The sequence below is a fragment of the Pelodiscus sinensis genome, chromosome 6, assembly GCF_049634645.1.
Source record: "Pelodiscus sinensis isolate JC-2024 chromosome 6, ASM4963464v1, whole genome shotgun sequence".
Classification (NCBI taxonomy): Eukaryota; Metazoa; Chordata; order Testudines; family Trionychidae; genus Pelodiscus; species Pelodiscus sinensis.
Window position 1 is genome coordinate 82,172,283 of NC_134716.1, and position 27,714 is coordinate 82,199,996.

General features: G+C 40.2%; 1 protein-coding gene across 1 annotated transcript in view; it reads left to right on the forward strand.

Annotated features, from left to right (window-relative positions):
* MAP1B (microtubule associated protein 1B) overlaps positions 1-27,714 on the forward strand; it is a 105,628-nt gene that overhangs the window by 59,180 nt on the left and 18,734 nt on the right. The window contains exons 3-4 of the mRNA XM_006124301.2: positions 16,989-17,071; positions 23,740-23,880. Coding sequence (XP_006124363.2) covers positions 16,989-17,071; positions 23,740-23,880 — 224 coding nt within the window. The remainder of the gene's footprint in view (positions 1-16,988; positions 17,072-23,739; positions 23,881-27,714) is intronic.

Here is a 27,714-nt window from a genome sequence, read left to right on the forward strand (position 1 = left end):
AGTGTCTGGTACTTATTTGTACCAGGGTTTACTATAGGAAAATTAAGGGACAAACACAAAAGAAAATATAGAAAAACCGAGTTTGTTTTTAAGAAATGAAAACTTAATAATCCCTCTTATTCTGAAACATCTAACTAGCAGTTGCTTATTCTGAATCCTTCCTTTCAAAATGTGTGCAGCTCCCTAGGAAATTAATTTATAGTACATGCTTTTATTGTTTGTATGGATAGTTTATTTTGTATTATATTTACCTTTTAGGATAAAGACACCTTCTCAGCAGAAAATCCAATATTCAGTAAAGAATCATAGAGCAGAGATGCTTCTGGGCTTACAACTAACTGAGTTTCCTCCCTTTTTACAGAAAGTTTTCTGCCTTTGGGTACAGCAGACAAGGGGTGAGATGATACTTGTTATTCAACTAACTTCTGTTGGTGAGAGACACACAAGCTTTCAAACGTACACAAAGTTGTTCTTCAGGTCTCTTCTGAGTATAGCAGTCACTTTGATGTCTCAAGTCAGCAAAGGTTTTGCCACTAGCGTATGACAGTGCCTTCTATAAGTTAAGAAATTGATTAGTAATGCTGTTTATCTTCATATTTTTCACTGAGTGTATATATAAAGGAAAGCGTAAGCCCAGGGCAAAAACTTTTGTAGAATTGGGAAGCTGGCTGGTTGCCGGGGAAAAGCTTATGTTCAATTCTTATTAAAGGCTTACAGAGAATCTTGTTAGGTTTTACAGTACTCACGAAAACTCAAGGGGGTTCCACAACTGGTAAATTGGAAGGTAACGATTGCATGCAGTAGGCATAGTGAGGGGTTCCTAAAGGTTTATAAAAATAAAAGCAAATGCTCAGAAATGTTTATAAGTCCTATAATTTACATTTTGTTCATGAAACAAAGCTAAAGCTCTGATGGTATTTGCATCAGAAAAAAAGAAAATATAGGTGCATGCAATAAGGATAAGGAAATACAGTGGCAAACAAATAATGATGTGATTTTTTTTTAAAAAGGATTTGGTTGTTATTACAATGGAGATTAAGTTGTTAGGTTATAAACATCCCTAGCAAGAAGATTTGCTGACTGGCAGACTGACTAAAAACTCAGCTATCAACGATTTTATATACTATAAAGTTAACTGCTAAGCTGGAACACACATCCATTTGCAATATAGTTTGCAGGAGATGCCAGCAAATCTGCTGTCATTCATTATTCAGAGGATTTTCTCTGAGAGAAAGGAGAGACAGTCCATATATACAAGAGTAGCAGTTAAAAGGAAAAGTACGGTATATTTTTGTTTACATCAAACTGAATGTGTATGTAACTCCTTAGAGACTTTCCATGGAAATGGCAGACAGTCCTATTTATAGCATTGATTCCAGAATAGGAACCACTTCTAAGGGTTAATAATTGAAGTTCTGAGTTGTCTCCAGTCGCCATAGTGATGAGAGCCCATGTCTTTAGAAAAGTTACTGTAGACTAGAGTTTGTGAAATAATTAAAATCCAGAGACTTTCACTTCATGGAAAGGGAAGTAAAAGGCTCAAGTTAAAATCAGCCAGAGATGTCTGTAAAGAGCAAAAATCTCAACAGGTTTACTATCTAGACCTTCCTCTGCTATCTCCAGTCTGAATAATGCTGCCAGCAAAGACCTCAGAGAAAATTCCACATAGACACAAAGCTTAAAGCAAGAGAAGCAAGACGTTATCAGGCAGTGCGTATCCGAGGGAAGGGGACAAAGTAGGGCAGCCATGCGGCCTCTCCCCAGAGCAAGTCACATATCTTGCAGCTCCCGCCGCCCCAGACCTCGCTGGGGCAGGTTGGAGTATGGGGAGGCTGCATGGAGCATAGGGAAGGGGGAAAGACAAGCAGTTGAGGACGGAGGGAGGGGCTGCGGGATGCAGGAAAAATGTTTTAAAAGTATGGTAAGATTAGGCCAAAATTTTTTCTGTTCCATTAGTTTAAATCTGGACTTGCGCCATTCAGGTGGTATGTCCTGTGGTTGTTGGTAAGAATCATCTTGAGGTTAGGTGGTTGTCTATAGGAGACTATGGGTCTGTCTCCCAGAGCCTCTTGGAGTATGGTATCCTGTTCCAGTATAGGCTGTAGTTTATTGATAATGTGTTGGACAGGTTTAAGTTGGGGGTTGTAGGTGATAAGCGGTGTTCTATTGTTGGTTTTCTTGGGTCTGGAGCTAAGGGAGGTAGAGAGCTATGTTGATGAGACTTTCCAGGACACTGTAGTACTGTCCCACCTCCAGTCTGAGAGCCCCAGTGCTCTTAAGGAGGATGAAAGTCTCAAGGGAACAGAGCATTCAATGGGAGCAGAGGGAAGCCATCCCGTAGTTGGGACCCTCCTCCCAGAGGATGTTGCGGTATCCTCTCGCACTGAGGATACCTCTGGGGGACGGGGGGGCGGAGAATGCCAGTTAGGAAGAGGCAGGTGTTAGTAGTGGGTGATTCGATCGTTAGAAACATAGATAGTTGGGTTTGTAATGATCGGGAGAATCGTATGGTCACTTGCCTGCCTGGTGCGAAGGTTGCGGATCTCTCGAGGCATCTAGACAGACTTATGTGTAGTGCTGGGGAGGAGCCGGTGGTCGTGGTACATGTAGGTACCAATGACATAGGGAAGAGTAGGAGAGATGTCCTGGAGGCCAAATTTAGGCTGCTAGGAAAGAGATTGAAATCCAGGACCTCTATGGTGGCATTCTCAGAAATGCTTCCAGTTCCACATGCAGGGCCGGGTAGGCAGGCGGAGCTTCAGAGTCTCAATGCGTGGATGAGACGATGGTGTAGGGAAGAGGGGTTTGGATTTATTAGGAACTGGGGACACTTTTGGGAGCGGGGGAGCCTATACAGGAAGGATGGGCTCCACTTAAACCAGGGTGGAACCAGACTGCTGGACTAAACATTAAAAAGGCCGTAAAGCAGTTTTTAAACTAAGAGATGGGGGAAAGCCGATTGGTGCGGAGATGCACGTAAATCGGAGGGAGACTTCTCTTAGAGGAGAATCCATTGACAGAGATTCTCTAAGCTGTAGTCAGAAAGAGAGGAGGGGAGAGGACAAACCATGGGCCAGAGCAGACAAACAACCGCATACAAAGGAATCCAATGCATCAGGGAAGGGCAGACAAATAAGCAGTGGCAAATTTTTAAAGTGCTTGTACACAAATGCTAGGAGTCTGACTAATAAGATTGCTGAACTAGAGTACCTCGTATTAAATGAGGAGATTGACATAATAGGCATCACCGAAACCTGGTGGAATGAGGAAAATCTGTGGGACACAATCATACCGGGATATAAAATATATAGAAAGAATAGAGCAGGCCGGCTGGGTGGCGGAGTGGCACTGTATGTGAAAGATAATGTAGAATCAAACGAAATAAAAATATTAAGTGAATCAACATGTTCAATAGAATCGTTATGGATAGTAATTCCATGCTCCAATAATAAGAAATTAGCAGTAGGGATATATTACCGACCACCTGACCAGGACAGCGATACTGACATTGAAATGCTAAGGGAGATTAGAGAGGCTACCAAAATAAAGAACTCTATAATAATGGGGGATTTTAATTACCCCCATATTGACTGGATCCATGTCACCTCAGGAAGAGAAGCAGAGATAAAATTTCTCAATGGCTTAAATGACTGCTTCTTGGAGCAGCTGGTGCAGGGACCCACAAGGGGAGAGGCAATTCTCGATTTAGTCCTCAGTGGAGTGCAGGATCAGGTCCAGGATATAACCATTACAGGACTGCTTGGGAATAGTGACCATAATATAATAACATTCAACATTCCTGTGGTGGGAAGAACACCTCAGCAATCCAGCACCCTGGCATTTAATTTCAAAAAGGGGAATTACAAAAAAATGAGGTTTGTTAAACAGAAATTAAAAGGCACAGTGACTAGAGCCAAATCCCTGAAAGCTGCATGGAAACTTTTTAAAGACACCATAATAGAGGCCCAACTTAAATGTATACCCCAAATTAAAAAGCATAGCAAGAGACCTAAAAAAGAGTCACCGTGGCTTAACCACAATGTAAAAGAAGCAGTGAGGGACAAAAAGGTATCTTTTAAGAAGTGGAAGTCCAATCCTAGTGAGATAAATAGAAAAGAACATATACACTGTCAAATCAAGTGTAAAAATGTAATAAGAAAAGCAAAAAAAGATTTTGAGGAATAGCTAGCAAAAAACTCAAAAAGAAATAACAAAATGTTTTTCAAGTACATTAGAAGCAGGAAGCCTGCTAAAAACCTGTGGGTTCCCCAGATGATCGAGCTATAAAAGGAGCAATCAAGGACGATAAAGCCATTGCAGAGAAACTAAAGGATTTCTTTGCTTCAGTCTTCACGGCTGAGGACGTTGGGGAGATTCCTGAATCTGCACCGTCCTTTGTGGGTGATGAATCTGAGGAACTGTCCCGGATTGAAGTGTCATTAGAGGAGGTTTTGGAACAAATAGAAAAACTTAATGTTAACAAATCTCCGGGACCGGATGGCATTCATTCAAGGGTTCTAAAAGAACTAAAATGGGAAATTGCTGAGATATTATCTGTGGTTTGTAACTTAGCCTTTAAATCGGCTTCCGTACCTAATGACTGGAAGGTAGCCAACGTGACACCAATATTTAAAAAGGGCTGTAGAGGCGATCCTGGCAATTACAGACCGGTAAGTCTAACTTCAGTACCGGGCAAATTAGTCGAAACAATAGTAAAGAATAAAATTGTGAAGCATGTAGAAGAACATAAATTGTTGGACAAAAGTCAACATGGTTTCTGTAAAGGGAAGTCCTGTCTTACTAATCTGTAAGAGTTCTTTGAAGGGGTTAACAAACATGCGGACAAGAGGGATCCAGTAGATATAGTATACTTGGATTTTCAGAAAGCCTTTGACAAGGTCCCTCACCAAAGGCTCTTGTGTAAATTACAAGGCCATGGGATAAGAGGGAAGGTCCTTTCTTGGATTGAGAACTGGTTAAAAGACAGGAAACAAAGGGTAGTAATTAATGGTAAATTTTCAGAGTGGAGAGGGGTAACTAGTGGTGGTGTCCCCCAAGGGTCAGTCCTGGGACCAATCCTTTTCAACTTATTCATAAATGATCTGGAGAAAGGGGTAAGCAGTGAGGTAGTAAAGTTTGCAGATGATACAAAACTGTTTAGGATAGTCAAGACAGAAGCAGACCGTGAGGGACTCCAAAAAGATCTCACCAAACCGAGTGATTGGGCAACAAAATGGCAAATGAAATTTAATGTGGATAAGTGTAAAGTAATGCACATCGGGAAAAATAACCCCAACTATACGTACAGTATGATGGGGGCTAATTTGGCTACGACAAATCAGGAAAGAGATCTTGGAGTTATCGTGGACAGTTCTCTGAAAACTTCCACGCGGTGTGCAGCAGCGGTCAAAAAGGCAAATAAGATGCTAGGAATTATTAGGAAAGGGATAGAAAATAAGACCCAGAATATCTTACTGCCCTGTATAAAACTATGGTACGCCCACATCTTGAATACTGTGTACAGATATGGTCTTCTCACCTCAAAAAAGATATTTTGGCCTTGGAAAGGGTTCAGAAAAGGGTAACTAAAATGATTAGGGGTTTGGAATGGGTCCCATAGGAGGAGAGGTTAAAGCGACTGGGACTTTTCAGTTTAGAAAAGAGGAAACTGAGGGGGAATATGATAGAGGTATATAAAATCATGAGTGGTGTGGAAAGGGCCGATAAAGAAAAGTTATTTATTAGTTCCCTAAATAGAAGAACTAGAGGACACCAAATGAAATTAATGGGGAGCAGGTTTAAAACGAATAAAAGAAAGTTCTTCTTCACACAGCGTGTAGTCAACCTGTGGAACTCCTTGCCAGGGGAGGCTGTGAAGGCTAGGACTATAATAGAGTTTAAAGAGAAGCTAGATAATTTCATGGAAGTTAGGTCCATAAAAGGCTATTATCCAGGGGATAAAATGGTGTCCTTGGCCTCTGTCTGTCAGAGGCTGGAGAGGAATGGCAGGAGACAAATCGCTTGATCATTGTCTTCGGTCCACCCTCTCTGGGGCACCTGGTGCTGGCCGCTGTCAGTAGACAGGATACTGGGCTAGATGGACCTTTGGTCTGACCCAGTACGGCCGTTCTTATGTTCTTATGTTCTAGTTACGATCTTTTACATCCAGACAGACTGATCTAAAAGCTGACTGAAGTCAGTGGAAATACATTTATTTGGCTTCAATGGTCTTTGGATCAGGCTCAGAATTATATAATTATGATCCTTGCTTTCACATACTGTGTTAAAGGAGTAGCCCTAATATTTCTTTTCCATGTAAAATCATCCTTGAAATAAGCCCCAAGCATTTTTCTCCTGGAATTGAATTTGCTGAGCATCTTCGTACTACTCATTAATAGTTTACTTGCAGCACTGAACACGTATTGGTTGCCTAGTATAATAGGGGAATGCTTAAGCTACAAACCACTACTGCTAACTATGGCACCAGATTCTGTTTGATAACTACTGAAGCTTCAGGTGTTGCATTTGTAAGTAATGATCCTGGAATTAGACCCATAGACATACTGAGCAAAGAGTTAACGTTTTCATAGAATAATATGTCTTTTAGCTCAGTGACACCAAATTGAGTTGTGAAAGAGATCTTCCATTTCCTGAATAATTATATGAGGTTAAAATATCAGATAATCTGAACAATTCTAGAAGAAATTAATCCTGGAATTACATTGCAACACTTGTGACTATTTTTCTTTCTGGATCATGAATATGGTTTTTTTTGTTCTAGATAAGCGGGCATTTGACATTGCTGTGTTCCTTTCCTTTTTCTGGTTGGTATTATTCCTAGTAAAGTTCCAGGCCTGGGACACTTCAGTAACCTTCATGATTGATGAGTCAGCTCCACATCATTGCAGTCTTTCATCACACCACATGGTAGCCACCAGTTATGTGGGTAATAAAGCAATATGCTATGTAACTAAAAGCCAATATTCCAAATTCATATTCACTTCTGCAGAAAAATATTAATATTAGAACTGTAGTATTCAGTGAGAATCCTGAAAAAGGTGTTGTTTCTCTACTCTTGCCATTTTCTAGGGCAGTGTTTCTCAAAGTGGTCCGTGAATCCACTTTGAGAAACCTGCTAATTGGCTGCTCTAGTGTGTTTATTTACTGGCGCCATGGCCACAGAGCCTCGTGGCTCCCATTGGCTCTGGTTCACTGTTTGTAGCCAAGGGGAGCTGCAGGAATCACTATTCATGGGATTTAGGCAGAGACCTGGTAAACTTGGATCATGTGCAGTAGCTTTATATGCTAGGGTGAACCATGCAGTTACTGTTGAATCTATATTAAAATAGTTGTTTTAACTCTCTATTTTCATATTTTATTAAATGAAAGTGTGAGTCCAAAAGAAATCTGCCTGATGGAGTGTCAGCTCAGTGGTTTAAAAAAAAAACAACCCAGTTTGACTGGTTTTGAGTTTAGTTGTTTAATTATTTTTAAAAACTACAATATCCTGCAGGTATTACTACTGAGAGATTTTTAGTTGACAAATCATTAGTCATAAGGGGAAAGAGATGAGACTTTAGCCATTCACAAAACTGAGGTTGAACCATATGAAATTTGACTGCCCCCTCCATTTTTGTGGGAGGAGGGAGCTTTTTTTTTTTAGACTATTTTGAGTAGTGGGAGGGGGCAGAATATAAGAGCATCACAGTAATTAAGTTCAGAATAACACAATACACAACAGAGAAACCCATCAAACTTCAGAGATTAACACAAGATATTTAAAAGACAAAGACCTAACATTTTTTTCTTTGAGTTATATTGTAACAACTGTGTACTTATCAAAGTGGTTGAAATGATGACAGGAAATTAATGCTTTGGAGTAAATTTTAATCTTTCACATCTTTGTTGCTGTCAGAGATCTCAGTAACACTTGCATAGCTCACTTTGGTTCAAAGCTGTCTTGCCATCTCAGTAAATATATTTTTTGCTTTCATACAGACAGAAACCATATAAAGTAAAGTCCCCCATGCAAGGTATTCAAATTCCCATTGAAGAAAAATATTTTTTTCCAAATTTTGCATCTATCACTTACAATTTGGGGAAATCAGTGGGCCAAATTCAGCCCTGGAGGAAGTGGATGCATCCTTTCGTATTTAAATGGAGTTACTCATTCCAGGACTGAACTTAGCTTCATTTTCTCTTGCTGCTGTAATTCTGCCTGCTTTCTTTTGAAATTTGGGAAGACCCCTTTCCTTTTCACTCTTCCCAAGGATCAAAAAGTTTAAATTTTATTAATTTGTTTAAATAACTCTTGGGGTCCTTTTTTTGCTCAACAACTTTGGTCTTCCCTCCCCCCCTTTTTTTCCCCTTAACAGAATCCCCCCCGGGTATTTTTTTTGGGGGGGGGGGGACAGTGTTTGGTATTTTTGGCTAAACCATCTGGCAACCCTGTTTGTCTGGCTTTGAGAGGAATTCTATACTGCCCCTCAATGCAAATAATATTATCACAATCACCACTTGATGCAGACTTTTCCTTCAGGTCTTCAGATCCTTTTCTTTTAATGCCAGATAGATGAGCCTTCCACAACTTACACTGACTGCCTTGTGGATAATAGACTTCAACCATTTTAACCTAGCAGTGAGGTTTACATTTCCTTTTGAGGGTCTCAATTTGAGACCCTCCCCCCCCAATATCCAAAGATGGTGAAATACAGAAAATAGGACCTTTTTACTCTAAGGGACAATAGTGTAGAACTGTCCAAGGCCCCTGAAAATTTAGATATATTTTATGACTAAATAAAGATATAAATTTCGGGGGAAAAACCTTTGGGGTTACATTGCACTGTTGATTTTTATGCCAAAAGCCTCATCTATTTCAAAAGGGATTTCTCACTCGGATCTTTGGTATCCATCCAGCCTTACCTAACAGTAGGGTAAACAAACAAATTTTGTTGAAAGGATTCATGAGCTGGTTTGTAATATATAATGATTGACATGCCCTGAGATATAGTCTCTTCTGTCTTCTGCCAACTTTGTAGTAGTTCAGATACCAGACTGGTAGACCTATTTGATGTTGTCTTTAACAGCTGAGATTTTTTTTTAGTAAACTTCAGAATATTTATTACTAGCAGGTGAGGCCTGTCATTGACAGGGCAAAGTCATTTTGCATAGATTACACTCATAGGAAAGTTCAAGAAATTAAATATGTGTAATAGATTTTTTTATTAATATGCTTGTGAAAAGGAAGTAAATGAACAATTTTAAATTTGTAGGATTTCGACTTCAAGCATTATTCATTTTATTGAATAATTTCCATATATAGTAAATTTGCATCAAACTTGTAAAGTTTCTATTACTCTTTCCGTAATTAATTTGAATTTTTTTGTGTTTTGTAATAGGAAAAATTTTCTTTGCACTAAAATGACCGTTGAATAGGCAACTTGATTTTAATTTTTTTTTAGCAAATATGTATGAACTTTAATCATAATAGTCATGACTTGTTTTTCCAATGAAAAACAAAAATAATTATTTAAACGTTTCACTCCACATATTCTGGTGCAAAAAGTAGTGCATTCAGCTAATTTAAGTGGCAGGATTGTTTATGGAAAATTTGGTATCTATAGCTAATCGGAAAGTATGACTTCATTTTGCAGAAACAAATCCACAAACAAACTCTTCAAAATATAAAATAGATTTCAGTTTTTGTTAGGGGAATATTTTTTCCTTTTGAATTTAGTAATAAAGGAGAATCTGATTGTCCACTGCCTCACCCCTTTATATATTTATGTACATGTGTGCAAAGGACTGTGAAATGCTCTCACCTGTTTAAGCTGACATGGAATCTTGATTTTAATAATATTTTTAAACCATCATGCCTCACGCTGAACAGGTGAAATTACTATACAAGGTCCAATATTTCCTCAAAATGTATTCTGTACGTAACAGGAAAAAATTAGTTATGTGCACCAAGGCAAATGCAGATGTGCACCAGCAATAGAAACACATGCTGCTTACTGTGGTCATTGTGGGTGCTCTGCTGATCAACTGGGAAAAGGTGTCATGCATTAGAGAATCAAGCCCTAATGTGTGAATATATGTGTAATATCCATCACAGTAATGCTGAAAATATTCAGGGCCTTCTCCCTCCAAATAATCTGAAAAGGGATTTACCGATTGCTATTTCTCAAACATAGCATCATTATGTTGGGGTGCATTGATTTTTACTGAAGTATTATTTTTAATCCATAAAACAAATTGTTCTGGGAGTTTGAGTGGGACCCTTGAACTGTAGAGTATGATTTGTGTTTTACTTTTTCCTTAGTTTGTACAACAATAAAGGAATGAATTCCACAAGACAAAGGCGTGTAGAAGGCTATGTGTGTGCATCAAAGCTAATTTACAAGTACATGGAGGACTTTGAGAGTCTCTAGCTGCTGACATTTCACTTTCTATTACTGGCAGTGTGGTGAAAATTCACTAGAGCTTTGCTGACTGTCAAATGTCATCCCTCCCTTGAGTAATGACAGTGGTAACATTTTATTCATGTCTTTGAAAAAGAAAAGAAACTTTAAAAAAAATCAGAATGAAAAATAGTTGTTAAACTATAAGGCAAAGACTTGCTATTGAATGTTAACTCGTGTTGAGCGCTCTTTGTTTGCAAATGGATGGCAATCTCTCTCATCCCCTTTAAGCCTTATTTGTTACAGGCCATTTTTTATTACAATTGTTTCTCCAGAGAATTTCACAGATGTTGCTTTTTTTTAAATTTAATTTGCGTAAGAAAGAGAATTGATTTACACTGTGCAACCAAGCATTGGTATTAATGATTGATGGGGTTAAGAGCTGATGGTAACATCTCTGCTGACTTGCTTATTGGCAAAAGCATGAATCCTTGATGGGTTAAAATTATACAGCAAAAGCTGGGTAATGATAAATACATAGCCATGCCTCCTTGCCTTTCATTTATAATTTTTGTGTGCAGATTTTTATAAAATGAATTATGATACAGCCATCCATAGAATAGGAACATTATGAATGCCGCAGTAAAAGTTTCCATGCTGCCTGAATGATACGGTCAACCCTAACCTGGAGAGGTCAACTCTGAGAGGACAGTTCCATTAGGTCTTTAACAAGCATAACTGCCTTTAAGAAGCATGTACTAACAATGTGCCAGTAGTTGCAGTGGACCAAATTCCAATCTCAGGTATTCGAGTATAACTGAAATCAAGATTTGATCGAGTAGGTTTAGAGTCTATATTATGGTCTATATTTTTAAATCGAGGCTTTTTTAAATAAATTCAAAATAACCCAAAACATAAAATATTTTTTCTAAGGGATCAATCTCAATTTTCTAATTTCTTTAAATAGAACATTAATCCACCTTCATCCATGGTATCCAGAGACTAGAAGTAGGTAAAATGGTGTTTCCTTGCACTCATTCCGCGAAGGTGTAAATGAGTGGTCACCAACCAGTAGATCAGGATCTATTGGTAGATCTTGGAGCCTCTGAGAGGTGATCCTGACAGGTTTGGCCAAGAGGCTATCAAGTGCTGGCTGTTCAGTTGCCCTTCCCCTGACTGCTCCGCATCCCCCGGAGCCTCCTGCTTGCTGTGCAGAGCAGGGAAGGGAGAGGAGATAACGCTGATATCAGGGTGCCCCCCTTTTACCCTGTATTCTAATTCCAGAGAACAGATGCATGGAGGCAGGGGGCAACAGGGGTTGGGATGGAGTGGGTTTGCTGGCTGCTTTTGGGAGTGGTGCAGGGACAGGGCAGGGGAGAGCCCGCCTTAAATCCCTTGCACCGCAACCCAGAAGCCACCTGAGATAAGCAGTGCCTAGCTAGAGCCAGGTCTGAACCACCTAGCCCTGAGCCCTTTGGACTCAAACTCCCTTACAGATCCTGTACCCTGAACCCCCTCCTGCACCCTAACTCCCTGTCCCAGGTTCAGCTCAGCCCCTTTTGCACTCCAAATTCCTTAATCCAATACCAGAGCCTGCACCCCAACCTGATGAAAGTGAGGAAGGATGGGGGAAGAAGGGAGGAAAGGAGGATGGAGTAAGCAGGGGTACGGGGCCTTGTAGAAGGTACACAAAGGAGGTGGGACAAGGGTATTTGGGTTTGAGGTAGATCTTGGATTGCACTTAAATTCAAAAAGTGATCTCATACTTAAGAAGGTTGGAGATAACTGCATTAGGGTGACCGTATTTATAAAAGTAAAATCAGGACACCATTTGGGGCTGGTCAGAGCCAAAATCCCTTAGCCCAAGACCAGACCCTGTGCCCCTGCCTGGTGAAAAGGAGGGAAGGAGGGAGGACGGAGTGAGCATTGGAGGGCCTGAGAGAAGGGGCAGGAAGGGGAGGTAGGGGCAAGCATATTTGGGTCTGAGGTAGATCTTGGATTGCACTTAAATTGAAAAAATTATCTTGTGCTTAAAAAGGTTGGAGACCACTAGTGTAAATGATGTTTTCTTCCTCTTTTCTGACACTTTACAAACAGGAGTGACTGTTCTATAAAATGAGTGATCATTTGTTCTAAAAATTTAGTTGAACTAATTTTTTTAAAATTAACCCTACATATATTGTTGGCATGGTGGAGTCTGTACCATTAAATCTGTTTCCAGTTTGACAAATGCCCATACTACTTCTGCTCCTCTGCTGAAGCAGTAATGTCAATAAAGCTACACCTGCAATATCTTAATGGATTTTTTCCTCCTTCCTTTTGAACAAACGTTATGAAAATTCTTGGCACATCAGCAGCAGTCCTGTTTAAGCCTGCATGGTTGTTTGAAAGTTTATTTAGAGGAGCATGTTAGCATCTGTAAAAACAGTTATGGTAGGGAGAAAGCTTTTGTAAGTGAACTGAAAGTTGGGAAAACCTAACCACAGCCACAACATCAGAGGGTCATACAACTGCACATCTTCTAATGCAGTGGGTCTCAAACTTTTTGGCCCATGGATCACCTGGCTCAATGCATACATTTCTGTGGACCACTGACGCTCACTGATGTGGCCCCCAGCTGAACCACTTCTAGCCCCAAACTTCCCTGCCACACTGGCTTGTGGAGAGTGGCAGAGCAAGGTAACTTAAGGCAGTGAAATACATGAGCTAGCAACTTAGGTGCAAGACTGCTCTTGAACACTTCGCTTTCATAGCTGCCTCTTGTTCAGTTTTCACCCTTGATGAGGACAAATCCCAGAATGATCCTTCAGCTGGAGCCAGCTACCAGAGTTGTTCCTTTTCTTACAATCACTGGGGAAAGCAGTGGAGGGCAAGCTGATCAGGCTAGTGAGCTGGTGGGTGGGGGTGGGGGTGGGAGGCGGGTTAAAGAGCCATCTGAGGCTATTTCTCCTCTGGGCTAGGAAACTCTAACAACTCATGATTGTGGCTGACACTGGGCTGAAGGTGCCTGAGCTTAGCTGGAGCAGCAGCACTAACTCCAGGAGAAGCGCCTTGCTCCCTAGGGCAGGAATGAAGTTCACATGCCTGTGGGCTCCATGGGCAGCTGACACTGCTGTAGCCACAGAACTGCCTCTTTTCTTTGCTGGGAGGAAGGGAGGCAGGGGTAGTGTAGACATACCCTAATTGAACTATTTTTTTTTTAATGTTCTAAAAACTTGGGTAGCTGAAAGCATGAAATCACTTGGCCCTCAGCTTTGTGTATCTTATATTATATCTGAATCGTGCATGAAATTTAACCACTAGGAGAAGTATTGCGTCATGGGGCCTAATATGTACAGGAGATATTATTTTTATATAGCATGGAATATAAATATTTGTAGTGTGGTAAGTCATCACTTTAAATTTCCATTCTTAGGTACAAATTCAGATCATAGTTGCACAAATGTAAATTGGGACACCTTCACTGAGGTCAGAATTTGATGATTTATTTCACTAAAAAACATACAGCAAAATCTCATAACTGCATGTACACTAACAATATACATATTTGGACAGAACAAAGGGTTTCAGCAGATCGTGACCTTTCATGCAATATTTTACATGGCTGGCTTCTTATGAAATGGGTGATAATTTTATGACATGGGTGGATATGGGGGTTCCAGGATGCTCCTTCAAGGTACATGCCACAGTATTATTAGCCTAAACCCTTTAAATAAAATCTCTGCTCTTAAGTTAAACTAACACATCTTGTGTTTGCTTTTTAGGATTTTTGTGTTTATTTTCCTCCTCCGTACTTTTTATTTCTGACACATAGTCTCTTTCTTTTCCCCTTTTTGTTTTTGCTTTTCTCTCCTCTCATCTTTGCTCCAGTCTTCCATTTTAGTAGTCCGACAGGTTTTTCCTTTTACTATCATTGCTCTAACAACGATGTTTCAAAATCTGCCACTTTCTGGCAGAACTTTCTCCAGAGACTGATATTGTTCCATGAGTCAACTTAAAAGGGCTACTAGAGATCAACACAGGCACATCTTTCTTCACTCTGGGTATGTCTACACTAGCCACCCTAGTTCAAACTAGGGTGGCTAGTGCAGTCATTTGATATTGCAAATGAAGCCCGGGATTTAAATATCCCGGGCTTTATTTGCATGTTCCCGGGCGCTGCCATTTTTAAATGCCCTGTCGTTCGAACTACCTGCCCGTGGCTACACGCGGCACGGGCTAGGTAGTTCAAATTAAAGCTCCTAATTCGAACTACTGTTACTCCTCATTGCAGGAGTTCGAACTAGGGTGGCTAGTGTAGACGTACTCTCAGAGGCTGAATATGTTGCCTCAATAGCACTGTGGACCAGCTGACACAGAAAATGGAAGACCAAGCTTGGCCCTTCATTCTCATGTTCTGCCCCTAGTCTGCTGCTTGAGTCTGTCTTTCTCCATCTACATGTTTTGTTAATCTATAAAATGCTACCAGGCCATTTGTTGGGTTTTTTTTTCCCATTTGTATGCTTCATCCCTGTTTCATTCATGGGTTGCATATTTCCTTTTGCCTTTCTTTCATGCCTCTTTGTCTGTCTCATCCTCATTTCCATGTCTTCCCTCCCTTTCTTTCTCTCTTGTGTGATCCCTCAGTACTGCTGCTCTTTCCCTAGAGCAGCAGTTCCCAACCTTTTCCAGATGGGGACCCATTTTGACAATTCAGGAAGACTTGGTGACCCAAGGCAATTCAAAAACGGGGAGGTGGGGAAGAGGGGCAGAGCCACCTGGGGAGGCCCTTGGCAACCCTTTTGGAATGTAATGGTAACCCATATTTGGGTTGCAACCGATAGGTTGGGAATCCCTGCCTTAGAGGGACCTTGAAAAGTTAAACTCACTTAAGTCCAGTTATTTTCATTCTTTTCTTCCTGCTGGGTCACAAGGATGTGTGAATGATCACCAAAAATAGGGTGATCCTCTAATATTGTGGAAAGAGGCACTCTTGCTGGTAATGCTGGAGAAGTGTTATGCACAGCACCAATATATCAGCGGAATTCCCGTGCTGGGCTTTGTCTACACTTCTAAAATTAAAGTGCAGCCGCAGAAGTGCTTTAATGCAGAAGTGTGGTCACTGCACAAGCGCTGGGAGACAGCTCTCCCAGCACTCTAGGTAAACCACCTTCATGAGGGGAGTAGCTAACAGTGCTTAGAGCATGGCTCCCAGTTCTGAGAGCCCATTTACACTGGTGCTTTACAGCGCTGTAAAGTGCTGTGCTTGGTGAGTGGGCAAAGGGTGTTTTTTTCACACCCTGAGCCAGAAAGTTACACCGCAGTAAAGTGACAATGTAGACTTAGTCTTGGATTCTCTTGCAGATGAATCTTTTAAATGGGACCGTGAGACTGCATGGGAAGGTACAGATGCTAGCAACCCAGGGAGTATCTATCCTACTCTTTAGGAAGTATTTCCAGACATGCTGCTTGCTTTTGACTTATTTATTTTTTAATATTAAGGTTATTACAGGAAAAAATTTCCAACTTAGTCAATAGTCAGTTTACTTTGTGCTCGTTGCATATTTCTTTAAGCCATCATTAATTAAATTAACTTATTAATTAAATCAATACCAGGCTGCTGCTTGCAAGAGACAGTTATTTTGGTTGTTGAACTAATTGCCAGTCAGGGTTTCTGGATGGCATTCCCTTCACAATAAGGCTGCTAATTAATCTTGCTGCAGTTCTCACAGAAAGAAATGCTGATAAGAATATCATTAATTACCATAAGAAAGAAAATGTCAAGAGCCCTGTTGTGTTTTACTGGCACTCACTCCCAGTCAGATGAATATCACTATTAAATGTGGAGACAGATTAACTACTAAGTAGGAAAGCCAGTGTGCTATGACACAGCACCAAAACCACACAGATTTTATTCATGTAGGAAGCTGTATATTGAATGTCTGTTCACTCTTGTTTAATAACATTGACTGTTAGAGAGTCTGTGTACAAAAGAAATTTCAAATATTATGGTACAGGAATATGCCAAGGGTCCTGCAAGTTGCATAAAAAAATTCAGAGTTCTGTTATTCATAAAGTGTATAGACAAAGTAGATTAAAAAACTCTTTAAAGACATGGAAACAGATCCTCAGCTGACGCGTAGAAGCTGGCCTATAGTCTCCACTCAGAAGACCTTATAGTTTAATTTAGATATACCAACAGATACGTCAAGAAACAATTCAGACACAAAGGGATAGACACAGAGGCAGGAGCGGCCCGAGGTGGGCGATCGGCGCCCCCACCTGCAGGGCCGTCAATGGACTGATGTCCTTATCAGGCGCCCCATTGAAGGCAGATCCCTAGGCGGAGGCCGAGTCCACCTATAGTCATGGGCCGCCCCTGCACAGAGGTAGGTGTTATTACCTATTCGTGAAGACTTTTAGCAGTGGATCTGGTGCATCCAGGGGAACTCTGGAGACATGCAAGGCCTAGAAGCAGGTGCCAGTGCCCTGGCTCTGGATGTTATGAAAGCAGTTCCACTGGACGATGTGTTTTTTGGTGAAAGAAGTATTGGTTTTAACTTGTGATGTTTCAGAGTTGTTGTTTTTTTCTCTCTCCTGAACTTACAGGTCAGAAAATCCTTCACCACAGAAGTGATGTCTTAGAAACTGTTGTCCTGATTAACCCTTCAGATGAGGCAGTTAGTACTGAGGTAAGTCAACTGAATATGTAATATTGAATAAGTCATAAAAGCATCATAAAGGTATATCTACATAGCAACATTATTTCAAAATAACTAGCATTATTTTGAAATAACTTAGTCCACGTGTACACAACAGGCAGTTATTTTGAAATATTGTCAGGCTGGAGGACTTCTTACTCCGACTCCTATAACCCTCATTGTATGAGGAGTAAGGGACGTCGGAGGAAGAGTGCTCTATTTCCAAGTAAGCTGTGTGCCATATGCTCCTAATTTCAAAATAAGCTATTCTGAAACAAGCTATGCACTTGACGTGCCTCAATTTGCATAACTTATTTTGGGCCAAGCCCTGCTGTGTAGACACAAACCCCAGTGAATAAGATGAGAGGGTATTCTGACTGGATAAATTAATATGTGGGAGTGAATGTCATTAAAAATGTCAGTCTTCTCTTATCTCTTGTTCTTGCTTCCCTTTCTTATAATAGGAGCTTAAAGGGCATAAACTAAAAATATTTGTATCTCCATTCTCAGCATTACATTTCCAGTAACCCACTAAAATCTTTTTGAGAAAGTGAAAGCAGCTGCAATGAGAGCTCTTGTGCTGCTGCTCCTGCACCTCTACCCTGCTTGGTTCCGTATGTCTTTTTTAATCTTGGTATAAACCAGGTCATCTGAGATAGTTTTAACTCTTTGAGAAGGATTATCGTGTATATACCATCTTTCCTACAAGAAATTGCATGCCGTGATCAACAGAGTTTGATCACAGAACAAGAGATCTCTAAGCCCTGCATACTCTTTAAAAGAGGGTCAAGGAAACAGCTATGTATTTTAGGGACACTTCTTAGGGTACGTCTACACAGCAGGACTAAAATTGAATTAAGTTACGCAATTTGAGCTATGTCATAACTTAATTCGGCTTTTGGTGCTGTCTACACAGAAGGAAGTCGAAGAAAGAACTCTCTTCCTTTGACTTCCCATACTCCTCATAAAATGAGGGTTACAGGAGTCGAGGTAAGAAGTCCTCCAGCTCAACATTATTTCAAAATAAACGTCAGTTATTCCAAAATAACACTGCTATGTAGACATACCCTTAGAGAGAAAGTAACATTCCATCAGGGAAGAAAGATCCAGGAAGGTATGTCAGATAAAAATAGCAATTTTTACTCTTAACAAATAATTTTCAGTGTGTGTATAGATGATCCGCTTTGAACATATTGGAAATATAAAACCCACAAATGGGTATTTTTTTTGGCCAGAGGGGTGATTTTAATTGCTGTACACCAAAGAAGGGATTCTTACTAACATTGTGTAACATTAAATATACATAATTAGAAGGAACAATCAACATGTTTAAACCTTTAAAAATCAAGTGAGTCGTCTTTGTTACAATCTCTGTTATTTCCTCTTTTTTTCCTGTAATAGAATCACTAAAATTGCATCAAATTAATTTAATGAGAAAAGAGTCAGTTCAGGTGGCAACTCTTAGGTTCTGCTGTGAAAGTCTGATCCCGTTTCTTCTTACAAATCAGGGGAGGGGAACTGGATCTGACCCTCGAGGCTCAGGGCCCTTCCCAGCTTTGAAGAGCCCACATACCAGTCCCTTGCTGTCTCGCTGTGGGTCTGGAGCACACAAAATCTACTAGGAGGGACTCTAATGTGTGAGGGGCATGTGGGCCCCCAACGGATTTTTCTGTAGGTCAGTGGTCCCCCCCTCCAAAAAAACCCAAAAACGGTTCCCCACCTCTATAATAAAGGAAGAGAAACATAACAAAGAGGGAGAGGGGAGAGAAAGGTAAAAGTTCAGAAAATGTAGCTTCTGTCTGAGGCTTGCAATTCAATTAATGAAAGACCATAGGAAAAGCAGTTGCCATGCAAGCCAGTTAGTGACTCCTGCACCCTGGCTTTACTCCCTTGGCTCTGGAAAATCTTTTGGTAGGTTACTCTTAACTCCCTCTGAGCAGTATGTAGAAGGTAAAGACTCCCTCCCCAAGATTGAGTTGATCATCACTGCTTTCATCCTGCCAAACTGGTCACTGCCAATGTTACAGGATTAGATTTATCTTGGCTAGCTAAGACAGGCTCTCGTTAGGCCAAAAATCAAAATTAGAAGTAAGAAAGGTAGAAGGAAAAACATGGGAGTAGAAATAGCCATGTCGCTCCACTATATGTCAGGCAGAAACATTAGGTTTGTCTCAGAAGTAGCTCAGGACACAGCTAGGGAAGAGATAATCTCATCTGGTTCCATCTACTTATCAGGCAGGACAGAATATCTGTCAGAATGGGAAAGAAGAATGCTCCTGATATAATTGTAAATCCTTAGGACTTGACCTGTAGTAGTAATGACTGTGTTAGTTGAGAGTGGGGAACCTCAGGCTCAGGGGCCAGATGTGGTCCCCAGCTTGCCTGGATCCAGCCCTCTAAGGCTCAGGGCTCCCCTAGTATTGGAGAATATGTGCTGGCACTGCAGCCCCCTTTCTGCCCCACCATAGGACTGGATGTACACATAATCGACTAGGCTGGCGCTCCACTCCCCCCGCCCCCTCCATTGGCTCTGGTGTATGAGTGGAAGTGGAGAGTATCTTTCTGCTTCTCGGGAGTCAGTGAGGACTCAGTGAGGATCTTTGTTTGTTTGTTTGCTGCTTCTCACTTGTGTGCCCCTGACTGATGTTTCTGTGGGTCAGCAGCCTCTGACCCAAAAAAAGTTCCCCACTCTTGGTATTAGTGTACAGGTTAATGTACTGAGTATGATGTGACCTGGTTCAGTAAGCTGCAGCTACTTCCTAGAAAAGAACAGGTGATTAGTATTGTGCCATTGAACTGCCAAAACAAAATAAATTTCCCGTGTATCAGTATATGGACAGTTTATCTTACCTTAAAAAGATTCTGCTCTATTGCTGTAACAATTTTATAATTTTACTACATCTGAAAAACCTCTGACTGGTTATTCATTTGGGCCAGACACATAAAACACCATATATTTGACTTAATTCTGGGTTTTCTTTCAGCAGCATGTATATAAACTTAATTGACATCCTGATATTTTCACTTACTTTGAACAATATAGGACTTCAACAAGGATAGGGTTGAACACAATAGATCTTTAAAATTTTATACTATCTTAAAGTATTTTAAAGTAATGATTTAGTATCAACATTCAGAATTCTGGAAGTCCTCTACTAGGCCATCAGTATGCTCATGTATCTTCTTTTCTAATTTTTTTTATGCATGTTATATATTATGGTCTCAAAATTGCAAGTATTTTTTTTGTTTCTTCCATAGTTCTTTATCTTTGTATAAACTCTTCAATCATTGGTTAAACAAAATGAAGGGGAATTATCATTGGTTCATATAATTGTGTATCATTGGTTTGTAAGACAGGAAGTAATTTTGTGGCTGGAAAAGCTGGTGGCTGTATACATAAACTGTCTGACTGCCCAGAACTGCTCCTGCAAAGAGAGAGGGAAAAAATAGAAAGAAAGCCAGTTCTTTAATGGAGTTTTAATGCAGCTAAAACAGATGAAATTTGAGTGACATATATGGGACAGCTGGGTGCACCTATCAGTGTTCTCTTCTGAAACAGAAATCCTTGACCAACCAAGTATATTTTGGGATTTTACCATTACGCACAATTAGTGACAAGCAAGGATTAGGCCTGCTTTTAATTACCTTCTGCTGTTCAAAGTTGACGGCCATTGTTTAGTAAGATCAAAAATATCCTGATCCATACTTTTCCAAAGAAGAGTGAAAAGTTAAAATAAAAAATTTACAACGGACCAACCTTGGACAAGTTTTATGAACTTAAAATAATTTGCCGAGTTCATGAATTCCCATGTGCCTTAAAATTCATCTGTTTCTAACTTTAACCAATAGGAAATAGTCATGCACACAATCTATACATTTTGGTGGCCCCTTTCAACTCAAAACAGAGGTGTTGAACAGAGATTTAGGTCAATACTGTATCCTTCCTGGTGCAAGATGGAATAATTTAGGGCAATTGATTAGGTAGCAATCAATATATGAAGTTATAAAACTGGCTGCTGGGAGTGGTGAAGTAATTGCATTGCCTCCATAAATATGCTGTTTTCTGGCTTAGAAACATTTTGCAAAAAAAAAAACATATTCAGGAAAAAAGTTCTTTACACAGAACTCAGTTGGATTTAAGTCATTTAGCCAGCAGACATTCTCTAGATCTACAAGCTTCACTTTGACAAAAGGCTGTCAAGTTTTGCAGAGCAGTGGTAAAACTTGGGAATTATCCAGCGACAGTGAATACTGTTTTGAAACTGAAAATGGTCTGTAATGGTAAAGAGTATATGGAAGGAGAGAGAGAATAGTAGTCAATATCTACTTTAAAACTCCAAAAAGTTGTTCTATCAGTGGTAATCTCTTTGATCCAGCAGGCATCCATATAATTTGCTGATGTATATTCAGAAAAATGTACTGTGCCAACATAGTGCAAATTGCAGTACAGGCAGTCCCCGGGTTACGTACAAGATAGGGACTATAGGTTTGTTCTTAAGTTGAATTTGTATGCAAGTCGGAACTGGTACATATTGTAGGGGAAACTCTAGCCAAACATTTCTCCAGAGCTCAGTTTTATTCTCCCACACCTCACTTCCCTCAGTCCTTTATTCTCAAGCTGAGGTGTCTGCTGAGAAAAGCCGCTCCGCGTCTCCCTGGTCTGCTGGGGGGGGCGCTAGCTTCGCGTCTCCCTGGTCTGCTGGGGGGAAGCAGCTAGTAGGGGGTTGCCTCACCCCGTTTGTAAGTAGGGATCCGATGTAAGTCGGATCCATGTAACCTGGGGACTGCCTGTATCCACTTTTATTTGACTGAAGGCATCACACAGATTGTGTCCCTGACTCTATTTCCTATTGGTTAAAGTTAGAAATGGGTGAATATTAAGGCATATGAGGGTTCATTAACTTGGCAAATTATTTTAAGTTCACAAAACTAGTCCAAATTTGGTATTCATTCATTCAGCCCATTGCATTTTTTTTATTTTAACTTTTCACTCTTTTGCACACTTTTCACAGTCTCTTCAGTTTTATTTTTTTCATTATGTAATCCTTCTGCCAGATAGTAGGCCGGGTTCAGTATCCAGGGGTTCCTTTTCATCCATCCCCCACAGAACTAGCTCTAGACTCCACCCAGTAGCCTGAGAAATTCACACACACCCCTGGACGCCTCTGAGAGGCAATGCTTCCCCACTCGCAAACACAGAGTCTGAACGTAGAAAAGAAACCTTTAATGAAAGAGGAAGAGAAACAGCATGGCATTAACTTGGGAAAACACCACAAACAGAGTTCATAACAAAATGAAGTGGATTTAGCGATGTCCTTTGCCCCTCAGGCTCCGAAGTCCAGCAATGTAAGTGTCCCATTCACATGTCCAACCTTTCTCCGTACCCCACTCACAGTTGCTGCCCTTGGTCAGGGCAGACCAGAGCTCAGGGTGATTTTCAGAGCTCACCTCCTACCTTTGGAGGGGGAGGGGAAAGAGATAGGAGGCATCTCACCCACCCCATTGGCCACTCGCTGCTGCATAAAATAAAGAGACCCTTTATGGTGTCTCTTTACAATTACAGTGTCTCGCCCACAAGCACTGGTATCATATTTTACAATTTTTAGGTTTAGAGTTAACGTGGTTTGTGACCCCACAACAGACAAATTAGTTAAAACAGGCAAAATATCATTCTAACAATTGAGCATTCATCAGGTCTATAGCTCTGGCTGAACTGGATTTTTATCAGCACACCCAGGATTTATTTCCCATCCCAGCATGAACTGTATTTACATAACAGTTGAATACCTTTCAGGGCTAAACAATTGAATGAGCATAAACACACCTAGGATTTCTGTCCCCTTCCAGCTGGCTGCATTGGAAGTAGTAATTCAGACCCTGCTTACAATTATTTCTGCACTCCACTGATTTTTTTTATCCTCTTCCCTTTAATTTTTCCTTTGTTTTCTTTTGGTTTCTTTTTTAAGTGAGACAAGCGAGGTATTCTGGTGTAACTCTTCCTGAATGCCAGTGGAATTGCAAGGGCTAATTTTGGCCCGACAAAATTCTGGTATTCACATCTTCTCATTAACTATTGGGAATAGGCCACATCCATCCTGATTGCACAGTCCAGGCCCCGGCTTCCCACAACTCCCATTAGGTGGGAATGGAAAATCTCAGCCCCTGGGAGCTGCGAGCAGCTGTGCCTGTGGACATTCAGGTAAACAAAGCATCTTGTGGCCTACCAACAGCTAACTCTATGACAAACTATATGTGTCCCTTGGGCCGGAGGTTCACCTATTTGTGCTGCCTCCCTTTTTTGAGGGGAAGAATCTTTTACTGGACCACCAACTGGTGTTGGTAAAGGATTCAAGCCTTCCCAAATCTGAAGAAGAGCTCTGTGTAAATGTGAAAGCTTGTGTCTCTCACCAGAAGAAGTTGTTCCAATAAAATGTTACTTTACCCACCTTGTTTCTCTAATATTCTAGAGCCAGCATGGCTACAACATAATCTTTTAAAAATATCATTTATCCATAGAGTAGACACCAACTAATGTTTTATTTGAAACTTTGATGTTGGGGCAGGAGTTAGAAATTAGGCAATGCTTGATTTGGACAGAGAGAGGAAGATTGGAAATGTGGTAGCTACATTTATTTTTGTGCTTTTGTTTCTCATCTTAGGTGCGCTTAATGATCACAGATGCTGCAAGACACAAGCTTCTTGTACTAACTGGTCAGTGCTTTGAAAACACAGGAGAGCTCATCCTCCAATCAGGATCTTTCTCATTCCAGAACTTCATTGAGATCTTCACTGATCAAGAGGTTTGTCTTTAACAAAAGAAAAAAAAATCTTTCATTGCATTTTAGCCTTGTTGTACTTGAAACTAGTATTGACATCTCAGTGAAGGTTTCCTTTAGTCATCTTTACACAATTTTCTTCAAAATGTCAAATTAACTAACTATAGTTTGATGTAACAACAAAATTAAATTTTAATTTGGCAAATTGCAATAATAACTTTTAAAAATAAAAAAGCAGAGAGTCTTTTAACAAATAGAAGATAAAAATTCTCATGACTAAAATGTACAGCTTATTTATTCAATATACTTTTACAATGCAACCCAATTAAGTTTATATCAATTCTTTTCTGATAGCAGCTATGTGGTAGATCACATTAAAAAAGACAGACCGTAATCTATAGGCTTAAGATAGGTATGTTTACCACGTATCTGTTTGTTTTTGCTGCATAGTATTTAAAATTCTGTATATGAAATGTGTAAAGTGTTTGTTATGTAACAAACATTATCACCAGTAAGTACTCCGGTATTTAATTCAGTTTGTTTCTATACGCATTACTCTGTTTTCTTTTTTAATACACTATCTGCAAGCTCTCCCATAGGTCACAAAGACCCATGGTAAACCCAAACTTTATTTTTCAGCATTTATTTATTATTTATTTAAAATAATAAATAATAATTACCCACCTTGTTTCTCTAATATTCTAGAGCCAGCATGGCTACAACATAATCTTTTAAAAATTATGGGGTATTTTTACCCCGCCTCTCTATTTAAAATATTTAAGGCCGCTTACCACATTTTTTAAAACACAATACAAATATATATAAAAAATTAAAGTATGAGACCCCAGAGGGACACAAAATCTGCTAAAAACGTCTTGAGAGGAGGAACACACACACAGACTTAAGCCAAGCTGCTGGGTCTAAGATAGACCTGGTCTCAGTAAGAGCTAGTCTAGTTTAGCTCTCAATTTTAGGGATGCAGTTCCCATTGAAGAAGGTGGGAGCCATGCGGTACTATCAAGGGAAGAACTGGATTCCTGATATCTGAAACCAGTGTGACATCTGAAAATTGCCATCAGGTTAAGAATTAGCCTGTGTGACAAGGTATAAACCACAATATATTACATTTCTCACTGACTAGTAAATGAGATTTTAACAATGCATAAAAAATTAAGGCCAAATCTTATCCTTATTTGTAAAAAACCAAACTGCTGAAAATCAAAAGGAGTCATCGGCTTGGCTGTTAGTTACAGGTGTTGTGGGGATGGTTCAGGGTGACAGTTACTCTGAATGGTTGGGCACTTTCTGCTGCCCTTTAAATAGCAGTAGCGTGTACTCCTGGCTAGTATTTGCTAATGGCAATATACATACTAGCTGGTAGGAGCCTAGCCATGCTCCTTAAATGGGCAGTAGCTCCTTATGGGTTGTGATATACCAGTTGGCAAAGTTACTTTAGAGGGTTAGGGGGGATACTATGCCTTGTTGCTCCCTTAACACAGCATTGGGTAAGATTAGACCTATACTATGAGAGATACCTAAAAGCCAGATTCCCCCCAGCATTGTCTCTGTGGGGGCCAGGGGAGGTAGAGGCACAGTGGAAATGGTGTGAGCAGGGACTAAAGCAGTCTCCGCTTGTGCTGCTTCTGCTGTGATTTTGCTTTTGAAATGTACAAGAGCCCTAGCGGGTTAGTTTATACCCAGACTACTTTCTTTTCAAGCTCACTTGTCCCTCTCAAAAGGAACCTGTTGTTGACTCTACATGGGCTGTTCTTAAATACGTAATTGCCTTCTCAAAAAGCTAGTATCTGCCAACATAACAAATGGTCTGGTAACATTTTATAGACTAACAAAACATGTAGATGGTATCATGAGCTTTTGAGAAGAAGTGGGCTGTTGATACCATCTACATGTTTTGTTAGTCTGTACAGGATAAATTTAAAAAACAACAAATGGTCTGGTAGCACTTCATAGATTAACTCAGCTACCCCCTGAAGTTTCTTTGACACAATTTATCCTGATGAATAGGAAAAAAAACTTCAGAAGCAACCTTTGGGAGCAATAGAATATTAAAATATTATTGGATCTTTCTGAGGATGTCATACCATTATACCAATGTTGCACAAACTTTTCCTGTTGCACTCCTCCCTTACCAGTAATGGAAACTGTCCCTCCACCTCCCATAACTGCATAGTTGGCTCAGCTGATGAGCTTGGGCTGAAGTTAGATCCAACAGAACTGGGAATGGGGGAAAGGCTGGGACTTGAAGTGAAGCTGGCCTGGTGGTAGAAAGGGAACAGGGGTTGAAGTGGGGCTATGGAGTGTATTCCTGAACTTGCTGCTCCACACCGAAGGGATTTGTGTCTAAAACTGCTGCTTACTCACTTTTTCACTGGTCAGTGCTACAAGTGGTTTAATGTGATCACATACTTATCCCTCTCATTAACATAAAACAAATCTTGAATGACTGTTTCCTTCCAGACTGCAGACCATCAACATCACTGATTTAGTGACCACTCGTACCCACCTTTTTCCCATATAACCTTGTTCTTGTCAGAAAATTGTCCCTATGTGGGAAACAATCTGCACCCAAATCAGAGAAGCACTGAATGATTTCATTATCCTTCTATCAAACTTTGTCTTATTGATCTGAATGAAGCAAACTTCATGCCACTTTATCTTTCCATAATACTATATTTTTATAGACTGAAACTTACCCCTGAGCAGAGGCCCAGCACAAGGAGTTAGTGGCTATCTTTATCCTGCTCAGAGCTATGCATGAATTTGAATTTTACTTTTGTGGTTTGCCTGTCCTTGCCTCCTCTGTCTCCACCCTTCCTTTTCTTTTTTTCTCTGTGATTGCCCTTAATATGGCTCCCCCATTTTCCTTACTCTTTCTTCCTTTTTCCCCCTCCTTTTTTGTCCTGTCTTTACTCTCTTCCAATTAAAGTTATGTCTGACATTTGAATAAGATGTGTTTATACTCCTATAAATTGGCTTATATACTTAAGGATAATGTTGGACATAAAATAGATGTTTTTGAATTTTATTCCTTTTCTGCTTTTTTTTACTTACCCATATACATTTGAGTAGAGTATTTTTGTCTGGATAACCTCCATCACCTCATTCTGTGCTTGTTAAATTTTACTTTAATTAAATTCTGAAAATATATTCCATAACATAACAAAAATAAGAGAGCAACACACACAGATCTTCAGAGCTCCACTGAAATGAAACATCTCCTGGATATAACATTAATTATTTGTAGTACTCCACATTCCTCTTGGTAATCTAGTTTATAGTCTAACATTTTCAGCTTATTCAGGTCTATTCTAAATAATCTATTTTGAAGTCTTTCTTTAGATGTATATTATAATTGACTGTCCCTGAAAGGTACTTCGTAATATTTTGCAAGATGGTCATATGTTTTGATTACATTTGCAGTGTTATTGAAGCTATGTTGGTCCCAGGATATGAAAGAGACTCAGACTCAACAGAGAATAAGAGCTCTCTGAAACTTGAGAGCTTGTCTCTTTTGTCAACAGAAACTGGTCCAATGAAAGACATCTCAGCTGCTGTGACTGTCTCACAAATTGCATTGACATTTGGTCTCATATTCAGTTATTTTACTTACAGTAAAACTCCATTGGTCCGGCATCAGATGGTCCGGCACTCCTGATGGTCTGGCACCATCAGGAACCCGGAAGTGCTCCAGGCAGCTGGACCATTGGAGCTGCTCTGCCGCAGGCGTCCCGATTCAGCTGCTGCTGAAACTGACCAGCAGCAGCTGAATCGGGGACGCCTGGGGCAGAGCCGTACTATCGGAAGGGGGGGGCTATGAGGGGCCTGGGGTGGCATCCC